This window comes from Rhinichthys klamathensis, unplaced genomic scaffold (assembly GCF_029890125.1).
Source record: "Rhinichthys klamathensis goyatoka isolate OS25496 unplaced genomic scaffold, OSU_Roscu_1.1 h1tg000321l_1, whole genome shotgun sequence".
Taxonomy (NCBI): Eukaryota; Metazoa; Chordata; class Actinopteri; order Cypriniformes; family Leuciscidae; genus Rhinichthys; species Rhinichthys klamathensis.
Genome location: NW_026606837.1, coordinates 1,103,121 through 1,115,165, shown reverse-complemented (window position 1 = coordinate 1,115,165; position 12,045 = coordinate 1,103,121). Strand labels below are relative to the sequence as shown.

The following is a 12,045-nucleotide window of genomic DNA, read 5'->3' as shown; positions in this document are numbered from 1 at the left end:
TGTGTTTCTCTGGACGCCCATTGGGCCGTTCCACGTTGTCCTTTATAAAGCCCGCCTTCGGCTGGCTCGTTGGATAATTACTTTGCTTAAAGGCTCAGTGCCCGGTTGCATAAACCACCTTAAGTTTTTCCCTTAAGTATGATACTTAAGGGGCGATTTACCCTTACCTAAGAGAACAACTTAAGGGTGTTGCATATAATCTCTTAAACGGTTCTCTTAGGTAAGGGAAACATTTAAGTGTTTCACGACAGCGATCCTGGATTCACGTTATAATAGTCTGTTGTTGCCATAGATACGCAAAACACTAAAATGTCGGAATATCACGTGTCAGTCCAGTGACGCTATCACGCAACACCGCGTTAGCTCCGAACGTGGCGGCAGTTTGTGTTGTTCACCGTCTCATGCTTTGCCATTTGTTTAGGTTTTGTGAATGCACTTCTGGCTCTGTGTCTCGAAATACAGCTGAGTATATTTCCATAGCATACCTGTTTTCTTCTGTCATGATTCCTTTTAAAACACAGAATCAGCTCGTTCTCCTGTGAATTTTTTGTCGGCCACACACTCTCCGTGCGCGCACTGACTTAACGTTGTGATAGTTTACATGCGAGTCGCGTGTAATGACAGACAGCCGTCTAGTTTGATAGCGATGTCAAATATTGCTCGTCGATCAAATCGGTATTCTTGCAACAATTTTTCATGGCTAAATTGGTCCAAAGGGTTCTCCCTATTCCCTATGATCTTCAGCTGGTTTCATAAATTCAGCCATGTCGTCTTATTTTTGTCCGCGTTACTCTTAAGGTTACGATTTCCAAACCTTAAGTTATACTTAGGGAAATTACCGTTAAGGGGTTTTATGCAACACTTAACGATTACTTAAGTGAAAAAACAGCCTTTAAGGGAAATTCTAAGTGTTTATGACGTTTCACTTAAAAAAACCGTTAAGTAAGGGTATTTTTCTGCAACACCCTTAGGTTTAAGGGAAACATAAGGGCGACTTTAAGGGAAAATTACACTTAAGGTGCTTTATGCAACCGGGCACAGGCATCTGCCTCCGGCTTAATAGAGCGAAGTCAGCACGCACGGCGTTTTACATGGCGTTCCCATAGCGTAAGCTACTTACGCAATAGGAGGAACCTCTCGAAAGGGAACGACTCGGTTACTAACGTAACCTCGGTTCCCTGAGAGGAGGGAACGAGTATTGCGTAAGCTGCCGTGCTTGTGCTTGGTCAGTTTGCTTCAGTCGATTGAACCTAAAGAACTCAGACGACGGGGCGCCCAATATATAGCCCTTGGCCACGCCCATCTTGGCGGGCTCTGACGCGCGTGGGCGCGAAGCACGCTCATTGGAAGCGGGTTCAGAGTCGCCCCGTCATAGGTTCGTGCGGTTGCCGCAGCACAGCCAATGACTGAGCTGCCTCGCTCATTGCTGTATGCTGTGCAGCTGCAATCGAGAAAAGGAGTTTTCCCATAGCGTAAGCTACTTACGCAATACTCGTTCCCTCCTCTCAAGGAACCAAGGTTACGTTAGTAACCGAGTCGTTTTTCTGAACACAACAAACTCATGCAGAAACATGTGCCTTTGTTGCTAGGAGATGGTCTTCATAGTCATATTATTCATAATCTGAAGCTAAAGAATCGGATTCTGTGCCCAATGCCCATAACTACACTACTTTTCTGCAAAATCTGTCAACTCCAACTGCCCAATATCAGAAGCTAGCTAATTTCGGCAACTAGCATCAACTGTAATTCAAAATCTGGACAAAAGCCATGTTGTGTTTTCCAGCCTTAAAGTTGACATTAAAAAGAAGTTGCGATAGTCTTTTCTTCCCTATGACGTAGGCCTATATCTGAGTGAAACGGCTTCTCAAACAAGAAAAAAGGGTACATATTTTTTTTAAAGGTAATGGTAATTCAATAGTAGCATGATAATATTATTTATAACAAATACTGAAATATTCCTTTAAAAAAAAGAATGTTCAATTTTGATTGCATAGTGACTTTAAGACTTTAAGGCATTTCATTTGAAACAAAAGAGAGCAAGTCTGCAGTGTGATAGACATACAGGTAGCAATTCTATTATCCCTCACAGTGGTTTGATAGTACATGACAAGGTATTGTTAGTGTAGATTAAATACAAATCTGGGAATGGTTGATTTTGTTTTTGATGTTTAGAGTGATATGTGAAGTTTGAAGGGCTACATGAAGATGTTTCCATTTTTTAAAGGTGAGAAACTGTAAACCCTGTTTTATTATAGTTTTTTCCCCTCTTGTAACATCAGGACTGAATAACATTTAAATAATAAATTTAAATATATATATATTTAAAAAGAAGTTAGCAGATATTAAGTAGGTCCATGTCCATTTTAAATCTTATTGTGCATAACAGAAAACAATGCTTTCCACGGCCAATGTCCAAACAGAATAACCAAAATGTTGATCATGCTTGCTTGGTTATCCAACCTTCTTTTTGGAATCGAAATGAGTCCAGAGTCAGACACACAATTACATACAAGGAAAATTAGTTGCCCTTCTTTATTTAAAATGAATAAAGGGCATAAATGACCATACATGTGTGACCTCACATAATCATGCAGTCAGCAGAGTGTCTAATGAATTATATATTGCATTAATTAAAGTGGAAACCTCGAGGGAAGCTATTTGAGGTCACAGTTGGAGACATAAGCTCCTTATTTACTCATTATCACACTGAAATGAAGGCACATTTTACAGTACTGTTTAAATGAGTTTATAATACTAAGGGCATCAAGATTGTGGAATCTTCTGCCATCTTGTGGCTGAATGTGATTTTTTATTTTTTATTACAACAAGTTGACGAACTGTGAATGCGTCCAAACTTTTGAATCGAGTACATTTTGTAGGTATGCAGGTGTGTAGTATACATATATTCTAAGACATGCTACATCCACCATGTTGGATAAGTCATTGTCCTTGCGCGTATGTTATTTGACTAGCAAAAACCATGAACACAATTTACCTCTCATATTTTTAAACATTTCATTAAACATTATTGTGATATTAGATTGGAGTTTAGGTCAAGTGGGTTTGTTCGTCCAAAACACTGAGCAGTTATTGGAGGAATTTTATTTTGGTTCAAAACAGGCAGCTCCCAGTTTTCAGAAAAGGGGCGGGGCCGACTCTATTTTATCACGTGATCAGAAGCAGCCAATACATTTCGTCGACTAGAGTGACTCACAAACGGTCATCGCCAATCCGACAGTTCGCCGCGCTGAACTCAAATCTCTGTTTGAAAGAGCGTGGTCTGTATTTGAATGTTAGGATAAATGCTCTTCAAAATCATTTTTTAATCTGAGATACCTATACTTGTCTTGCCTGACTGATTGAAGAAGCCTCAGATAACGTAAGTAGATGTTGTTTTGTCAATCGTTAGCATTGATTTGTGAGTATTGCCATGATCTTTTTGACGCGTGTTAGAATAATAGGGATCCTTGCTGATTCTTTAGTAAGTTAACGTTACTGGTAGAATTTAGTAGAAACCCGCTGATTATTTATGTTCAACATGTTTATAGGTATCATATATGTCTGGGTGCAACCACCACCTGTTTCCATTTTGATTTCCATTTTAAAGTAGCAGCTATGGTTTTCTCTTAACTTACCTAGCATCTAGCGTCATCAGATAGAAAAATATATCTGTCATGTCAAATATTTGTCATAAATATCGACAAATCTAGCATTCACTTCAATAATGAATGAATTGAGACTAGTGTATTGCATAGTTTGCATATTTTATTAAATGCAGAGCCTTTTTGGGGTATACGTTAGTTAGCTAACGTTACTAAAATGCAGTTATAAAAAGTCCCAAACAATCATCTATATTTTAACTATGAATAAAAGTGAAATCAAGAACAACACAATGTCTAAAACTTAAAATAAAATGAAAAATAAAAGCTAATTTAAAATATTAATAAATACTTTTTTAGTATATAAATCTAAAATAACACTTTTTTTACACACACATAGATAGAGAAAGGGAGGGGTCAAAGGGGAAATGTTGCTGTTTTAAAAACTATTAGGCAGGTAAACTTGAGACATCTTTTCTTGGTTTGCTTGTTTGACCATTATAACAATGTGATGTTCTGCAGGGAAGATCATCATCTTTGAAGAACTGTCCTTTCCCTGATGCACAGAATGGAGTCGGTGGTGACGAGAAAGGTAACTTTGCATTTTGTGAAGTAGACCAGTTCTTTCATAGATTTAGAACATTTATTTCTCACATGTACATGTGTAAAATATGTCTAAGTATGCATGAAATGTAGTTTGCCCAATTGTGCTCTTTATCACTTCTATTTAGAATAACAAGGAGAACAATAAACCAGTTTGTGGCCCAAAGAAACAAGTCTGCAGTATTGTATCAAAACAAAGAGTGATAAGTAAATCGGCACCTCTTCAGTCAAAGAATGATCTTAAGGAGGGTAACTCTGGAAAAACAGAGAGAGAGAAGGATGTTAGAGCGAAGACCAAAACTAATGATGCTGATCCTACTAAGCGCAACACACTAAGCCAGGCCTTCCGTACGCAGCAGACTGTAAGACACAGGAAGCTTGTGGAAGAAGTTCAAAAACCACCTTCTACTGTCTCTGCCATTCAGAAATCCAAACCTGGTACATATAAAGGCCGTGTGGTACAGTCTAAAATAGACTGTTTCAGAAAACCCAGTGGTGATGCGATTGCGAAGACCACAGAAAAGAAAGTGATTCCAAAACCTGAATTGCCTAAAGTCCGGTCCAAGTCTGTTACTTCACTGCCGGCGTCCACTAAACCCAGAGTCAACTTATCCAGACCGAAATCTGTTTCTGATGTCCCGCTGAATGCCACTAAAAAACCAGTCCAGAAGTCAGTTTCCCATAATCGGATACTTCAGAAGGTCTCGGGCTCCATCTCTCAAGCAGGTGCCCCGCGGGTTTGTGTTCCCCCCAGGCCAGCCCCTCTGGCTACAGGGCGCTCGGCCATCAGACCCACCGCTTCAAAGAAGCAAGAGATGGCGAAACCCGAACCAGCCACCACTGAACAGAATGTCCACAGACCTGTCACTAGTACAATCAGCCAGTACAAAGTGCAAATGAATACTGCTGAAGAGAGAAGGTGAGTTGTATACACTGCCATTAAAAAGTTAAGAAGGTAAGATTATTATAGGAAAAGACAAAGAAACTTATACTTTAATTCAGCAAGGATGCATTAAACGAATCATAACTGACAGTAATATATAAAATTGCAAATAAATATATCATGGTTTCTGGAAAAATATCAAACAGTGCTTTTTTAAATGGTGATAATAATAAGAAAATGTGCTTATTCGAATGATTTCTGGAGGTTCATGTGACCCTAAAGACTGAAAAAATGGCTGCTGAAAATGAATCTTAGCTTTCATAGGGATAAATTACATTGTAAAATGTTTTGAAATGTTATTTTAAATTGCAATTATTTTTGATCAAATAAATGTAGATGTTGCCTTGGTGTGCATAAGAGACTTCTTTCAAAAAACATTACACAAAACTTTTGAATGGTTGTTTATTTTAGAAACTTCAGTCATATCCTGCATGCAAAACCTGATCAATTATAGCTAGACAAGTGTGACAGTGCACTGATAGCAGAGGATATATTAATGTGGTTGCCTAATGTTTAATTTATATTCTGCTTTCAGAGCAAAGCTTGCAGAGTGGCTGGCATCTAAGGGAAAGACCCTGAAGAGGCCTCCGGTCTCAGAAAAGTCAGCAACCTTTTCACAAAAACCAGCTCCACAGCCTAAAACTAGAGCCAAAGCCCCAATTGGTGCCAAGTCTAATCCTGTCACCCAAACTGAGGCTGTGAAACCAACCCCTGCATTGCAGACCAACAACCAAACTGATAATATTAAAGTCCCCGACAATAAACCAGTGTATTCTAGCGGAGCAAGCAATGTTATGAATACCACACTAGACTTGCTGGACAACAGTGACATGGATCTGCCAGTCGACCCAGAGATAAGGATGGAGTCTGTAAGAACTATAAGAGAGTCTCATTTGTCACACACACATGCACTCGATCATGTGTATAGTCATTTTGTAACTTATTTCTGTTTTGCAGTTGGTGATAAACTTGTGTGATAAACTGGAGGCAATGGAGACACCCTCATCCTGTGAAGATGGTGAGTCTCATGGGAATTCTTTCTGCAGTAATTGCAAATTAATTCTAGAGTAAACCAATTTGTAGTCGTGATGTGATTTTCATAAATTGCTCATGTTTTTGCCCATCCCCGACAGGCATAAATGCTGACAGACCTGATGCGTTGGCAGAGGAAAGAATGGAAGGACAAGTGGAGGAGCACAAAATGGATAAAATGTTTGAAATTCTGGAAGAGGAAGAACTGAGATATGAGGAAAGCTCAGAGAGCGACATTACAGAAGACACTAAGAAGGCTGGCATAAAGATTGAGGATGATGATCAGGAACTTAAGGAGAAAAAGGCATTTGAGAGTGAAGATGACAGTGATGATGAGATGAGGAGTGCCACTCCAGAGATGGCAGGGGCTTCCATTGTGAAATACAACGTGAAAACGACTCCATATCTGCAAAGGTGAGTTTGGGGTTATTAGAATGATTATTAAAACTTTATAATGATAGTTCTAGTTATTGTCCTAGGTGTGAACGGGCCTTATGATGTTTAAATATTAATTTGGTTTTCTCTTCGTGCCCTTTTAGTGTGAAAAAGAGAATCGATTGCGAAACCGCACCAGCCAGTGGCTCGCGACGCAAAAGCACCATCAAAGACCTAAAGTTTCTGACACCTGTGCGACGATCAACACGAATCCAGCGTAAGTCCTCTCGTCTGCCAGGTATGCTGAACGACCATGACACTTGTGTCTCCTCATTGGCTGAGCTGGTGCAGATGGACGATACAGATGCGAGTGCTTACATCTACAGAAAAAACCCGGCCCTACTCGAAGACCTTCCTGATCAGCCTGTAGACTTTGCAAAAGTATGCAGTTAAACAATATAAGCGGATACAACACTAATGTCACTTTCAAATTGGACATTTATAGCATACATAACACCTATATTTGAAGTATTCTATGTGACACTATTAAAAATGCTTTATTTTAATATTTAAGTGTTTGTTGCATTTGGCTGCAACATGGAGTAATCTATTAACTGCAATGGCTTAAGTTTAAGGACAATAATTCGATTTATAGGCACTATTGTGAAAATATGCTATGCTAACATAAGGCTCATGCAGTGTGTATATATAAAGAGCTATTTCTGTATTTTGTTGCATTTTAACTCTACAGTCCTTTTGTTGGGGAGAAAATTGACACTTGGAAAAAGGAGGATTTGTTTTGTTGGTCTGTTTTGGGCAGTATCAAAAAATTATCAAACCAAAGAATGTTGCCTTTCACTTATGTAATTTCTTTGTAAGATGTTTAAGATGCTGCAATTGTTATTTGTTCAGTTGTTTATTTTCTCACTTTTAAATATGTAAGTGTTTTTTGAACTTACAGTAGTCATTTATCGTTTTAATAAACTAAACTTTGTTCAAATGAGGATTTAATTGAACCCACACTGACCATGTCTTTTTAAAGGCAAGATGAGCATTCAGCTGTATTTTAACCATTCTTTTGATCACTACTATGACCTAAAACATCTTAATAAAGAATATTTCATTGTAAAAACAAAATAAATCCTCAGTGTCATTATTAACATAATAGAAATATTGGTTTTAATTTCTCATGCATGTACTAAAGGGTTTATTTGTTCAAAATGACAAATGGTAGTTTATTCACTGATGTGTGACATAGATGTTGTGCAGAATGACAGTTTCAGTCACCATTCACGTTTATTATATGAGAGATGCAAGGCAATTCAATTGTGACTGGACTTTTTTTTTTAAAGTCATATAATACCGTTAGTTTTTTTCCTTTTCGGGATAGCGGTTACGTAATAAATTGCTCATAAAAATATTGTTTTGAATCTATGATTTATTCATGTTCCTCCCTAACTGCCGCCAATTTCTCCCCGTAAGCGCACGCTGATTGGCTGGAATTTGAACTCGCGTTGCGAGAGCAAAGCATTGTGGGACGGAGATGAACTCCAACGCGCTTCTCCTCCAGGCCACACAAAGCACTAGAGTGCAGATCAATTTACCGCTTTATTAGTCTCTAAAACTAAATTTTGTAAACTTTCTGAACGGAATATCATAACAGTGTGTCAAATGAACTGGATTCGCTATTAAGATTCGACTCAGAGTGGACGCACGATGCCTAATTTCTGCGCGGCGCTGAACTGCTCCAGGAACAGCACTCACTCGGTGCTGGCGTTCTTCAGGTTTCCACGGGACGCTGAGAGGTATTACCAGACGGGCTTTGGTATTACACACGTTTTCCTCATCTATCTTACTCTTTGTTAGCCAGACGATAAGATTTCGCGTTTAAATTTCATTTAACTTCATTTATTTACCAGTATAGACTATGCAGAGCTCTCCTGAGCTAACTACCTTGCTTAAAGATCAGATGCAATTCTGTCAAATATTAAATAGTGTTTATATACTACTACACTAAGTATTATTACAGAACTGGGAGTTATTCACCAGACAGCCCAGTTTTACTCAGCATTTCTATTGTTCATATTGGATAGGGAAGTCTATGTTAACTTAGCCCAACTGGCTATTACAACACAGACTGAATCTACTCATCTGTCATATGAACTTCATTGATCTCAGTGTGAATGTTGTGTATTAGCAGCCAATCACAATCAACATTGTGTAATACAGTAAAAACAAAAATAGGCACTATATCATAGTATTACACAGATACAATATTACATGTTTACATCATTGTACTTAATAACTGCTATGATGCTTCATTCATGTCATTTATTCCCTAGATGTAAGAAGTGGGTGGAAAACTGCAGTCGCTCAGACCTGAAAGACAAAACGCCGGACCATCTGAACAAATACCACAGACTGTGTGCAAGGCACTTTGAACCTAACTTGATCACCAAAACCGTAAGTTATGAATTCATTCTCGGTATGTAATTATTGTGGTAGTTTTCTAATGTACTTAAAATTATACTTTAAAATTATAAAATTTGTTTTAAAACCTTTAAAATTACATGAATTTGTATATGTATAATGGAAAGGGTATGTTTTAGGTACTGTTACACTTAAATGTAATATTTTTTAAAAATCTAAAATAAAATAAAAATATATTTATAGTTATTATACACAAGTATTAGAAAATTGCTGTATAGATTAGTATAGCATGTACAACTATTGGACACTACAGCTTGATATCACAACTTCCCATTAATAAATAGCATGCGATTACTAACATATTGCATTGCACATTATTGTTATTATTACTCAGAGCCCTTTCAGGACTGTACTGAAGGATACTGCGGTACCAACCATATTTGACAATCCTTCCTTCAAACGGTCAAATAATGAGGTAATAGTTGCTCAGTATGTTTTAATCTATGTTGATAGTGTACTGTATTATGCCCGTCTCTTTACATATCAAAGTAAAGTTGAAATTCAGTTATGTCTAAATACTGAATGTGAGTGGTTTACTAAAAACATACCAAATTCTTTAACAGACTGAAAATAAGGATGCCCCTGAAGCGAAGAAGAATAAATGTGAGTTGCTTTTGTGTTTTGTTTGTGTCTTTGTTTTATGATTCAGAACTATCTAGGCATTGCAATATAATTTTTCTCACATATTTACATACCTCTCTTGCAAAATCTGCAATTTAAATAAAACTTTTCATTTTTTTAGTAGTGCTGCTATAATATAGCTATTTGACATTCTTTATATGTACATGTATTCCACAATACAAAATAATGACTAAATGTACACAAATATTGTTTTTACATTTTCAGCGGACTCCCAAAGTGAGGAAACTAAAGATAATAGTGAGACAACAACCAAAGAGATCAGTGCGAGCAAAAATGGTGATGGGGTTGACAGCAGCCCTCAGGTCGTTGACGAGGAAACGCTGAATAAAGAGTATCTCAAGTCTCTGTTTGATGTTGTCGTGATGATGGGCACACAGAACATCCCTCTGCATGGGCACTCTGACAAAGAACCCAGAAGCAAAAGCTTCACTCCCAGCAACTTCCAGGCACTGTTGGAGTACCGGATCAACGCAGGCGACGAATTCCTCAGAAAGAAGTTTGAGGGGTCGCCTGTAAACCTCGAGTACTGCTCCTCCACTCAATTGCAGCAGATGCTGGAAGTGATGGAAAAGGGCATTCGTGAAGAGCTTTTGGCTGATGTTAAAGAAGGACGCTTCTTCTCTTTGGTTGTAGACAACCTGGTTGAGATAGGCAGAGAGAGCCATCTCCCATTGTTCGTACGTTTTGTGGACAAGACCAACAGCCTCCGGGAGGAATTCGTCGGGTTCCTGCTCTTCGAAGGTGATGTGGAGGCTATCACCGAGAGGCTTGTCGCTGAAGTGACTGAGAAATGTGGCCTGGACATGCAGTATTGCAGAGGACAGGCATATTTGTGTTCTGGTGTGTCCACTACGAAGGTCAAAGCGGTGGTGGCCAGAATAGCTGAGCTACACCCACTGGCCGTTGTCACCCCTTCCTCCAATTGCTCCTTGAACATCTGTCTGGCGAACACAATGACGTTCACAGGAGTCCATCTCGTCATGTCTACCCTGAAAAAGCTGGATGCATTTTTCAGTAAATCGCCCTTGTTGCAAAATCAGCTGGAAAGTGCTATTTCGATCTACTACCAGGGAAATGAAGAGAAAGCCTGTGTCCTCAAGGAGGCGTGTTCCTCGAAATGGACCGAGCAGCACGATACATTTGAAGTAGCTGTTGACCTCCTGGAGTCTCTCCTGCTTTGCATGGATAGCGTCCATGACAACGAAGATCACAAATGGAACGATGAAGTGGCGCACAACGCCTTCATCATATCCGAGGCATTGGCCGATTTTGAATTCGTCATGACGTTAGTGGTGTTGAAAAACGCGCTTTCTTTCTCTAGAGCCTTTGGTAAGAATCTGCAAGGGCAAACGAATGAAGTCTTCTTCGCATCTAACAGTCTAACTGCTGTTCTGCATTCTCTGAATGAGGTTTACGATAATATCGAGGTCTACCATGAGTTCTGGTTCGAGGAGGCTGTCAATCTGGCTGCAGCCCTTGAAATCCCGGTAAAAGTTCCCAGGCTGTACTTCAGAAAACGACCAACGTCTGGTGAGGAAATCCAACCTGAAATCTACTATAAAGAGCAAGTCACCCTTCCTGTGGTCACCCATGTGATTAAGGAGCTCGCTGACCTTTTCTCTGAAAATCATCTGAAGGCCTTGAAGTCCTTGTCACTTGTCCCTGCCATCATGGGACAGTTGAAGTTCAACACCACAGAGGAGACCAGTGCAGACATTTATAAAGATGACCTGCTGAACCCAGACACCTTTCCTGCCGAGTTGCACTGCTGGAAGATCAAATGGAAGCATGGAGGTAAAGATGTTGTATTGCCATCCACCATCTACGAGACACTTCAGCTGTCCGATGTGAAGTTCTTCCCCAATGTGTGTGCTCTCCTGAAAGTCCTGTACAATCTGCCAGTCTTTGCTCTGACAAATGAGAATTGCAGCACTGCGAAACAACGACTGACAACATACCTGGAAGATACACCCGTGCATCACAGAAACAAAAGTATGGCCCTGTTCTATATTAACTCTGCCATTAAGCATGATTTGGACAACATGGTGGAGACATACTTGAAAATGTATCCAGATAGTGAGCCATCGGAGAAACGTGATTGATTACAGGGAGCAGTACAGTCTTATTTATGGCAGTTTGATGACTCTGCTTGTCAATCAGCAGTTTGTAATTTTGCAGCTATAATTTTGTTACTTTAGCTCTTCATGTACAGTCAGCCGGGATTACCAGTACTCAATCCTTTTCTTATTGTCCTACTGTTTCATTTAACATTGTATATATACGTGTACACTCAATTTGAATTTATTTGAAAACATTAAAAAGATATTTTCCTGTCCAGCTCCATGAATGTGTCTTGAAATT

General features: G+C 39.1%; 2 protein-coding genes across 4 annotated transcripts; both read left to right on the top strand.

The window, feature by feature from the left end:
• Positions 1-3,232: 3,232 nt before the first annotated feature.
• On the top strand, positions 3,233-7,545 carry si:ch211-266i6.3 (cytoskeleton-associated protein 2). Of its 3 annotated transcripts, none has more exons than XM_056271526.1 (7): positions 3,233-3,379; positions 4,122-4,191; positions 4,331-5,121; positions 5,681-6,014; positions 6,103-6,163; positions 6,312-6,591; positions 6,717-7,545. In XM_056271526.1, exons 2-7 carry the CDS (start codon positions 4,159-4,161, stop codon positions 7,003-7,005), a joined length of 1,788 nt encoding a protein of 595 aa, XP_056127501.1. In that variant the 5' UTR covers positions 3,233-3,379; positions 4,122-4,158; the 3' UTR covers positions 7,006-7,545. The 3 variants fall into 3 exon arrangements, with proteins under 3 accessions (XP_056127501.1, XP_056127499.1, XP_056127500.1); XM_056271524.1 differs by having other exon boundaries at positions 6,279-6,591; XM_056271525.1 differs by having other exon boundaries at positions 6,103-6,169; positions 6,297-6,591.
• A 528-nt stretch (positions 7,546-8,073) lies between these two features.
• thap12a (THAP domain containing 12a) lies at positions 8,074-12,042 on the top strand. Its single transcript, XM_056271509.1, has 5 exons — positions 8,074-8,357; positions 8,895-9,015; positions 9,377-9,457; positions 9,606-9,645; positions 9,889-12,042. Exons 1-5 carry the CDS (start codon positions 8,269-8,271, stop codon positions 11,784-11,786), a joined length of 2,229 nt encoding a protein of 742 aa, XP_056127484.1. The 5' UTR covers positions 8,074-8,268; the 3' UTR covers positions 11,787-12,042.
• The last annotated feature ends 3 nt before the right edge of the window (positions 12,043-12,045 follow it).

What these genes read in the sequence shown, in the direction of transcription:
- si:ch211-266i6.3 (XM_056271524.1), top strand. Translation starts at nt 4,159, where the DNA reads ATGCACAGAATGGAGTCGGTGGTGACGAGAAAG. An exon ending in ACCCTCATCCTGTGAAGATG is followed by an intron (nt 6,164 to 6,278) that starts GTGAGTCTCATG and finishes CATCCCCGACAG; the next exon opens with GCATAAATGCTGACAGACCT. An exon ending in ACGACTCCATATCTGCAAAG is followed by an intron (nt 6,592 to 6,716) that starts GTGAGTTTGGGG and finishes GTGCCCTTTTAG; the next exon opens with TGTGAAAAAGAGAATCGATT.
- thap12a (XM_056271509.1), top strand. Translation starts at nt 8,269, where the DNA reads ATGCCTAATTTCTGCGCGGCGCTGAACTGCTCCAGGAACAGCACTCAC. An exon ending in TTTCCACGGGACGCTGAGAG is followed by an intron (nt 8,358 to 8,894) that starts GTATTACCAGAC and finishes TTTATTCCCTAG; the next exon opens with ATGTAAGAAGTGGGTGGAAA. An exon ending in TCAAACGGTCAAATAATGAG is followed by an intron (nt 9,458 to 9,605) that starts GTAATAGTTGCT and finishes ATTCTTTAACAG; the next exon opens with ACTGAAAATAAGGATGCCCC.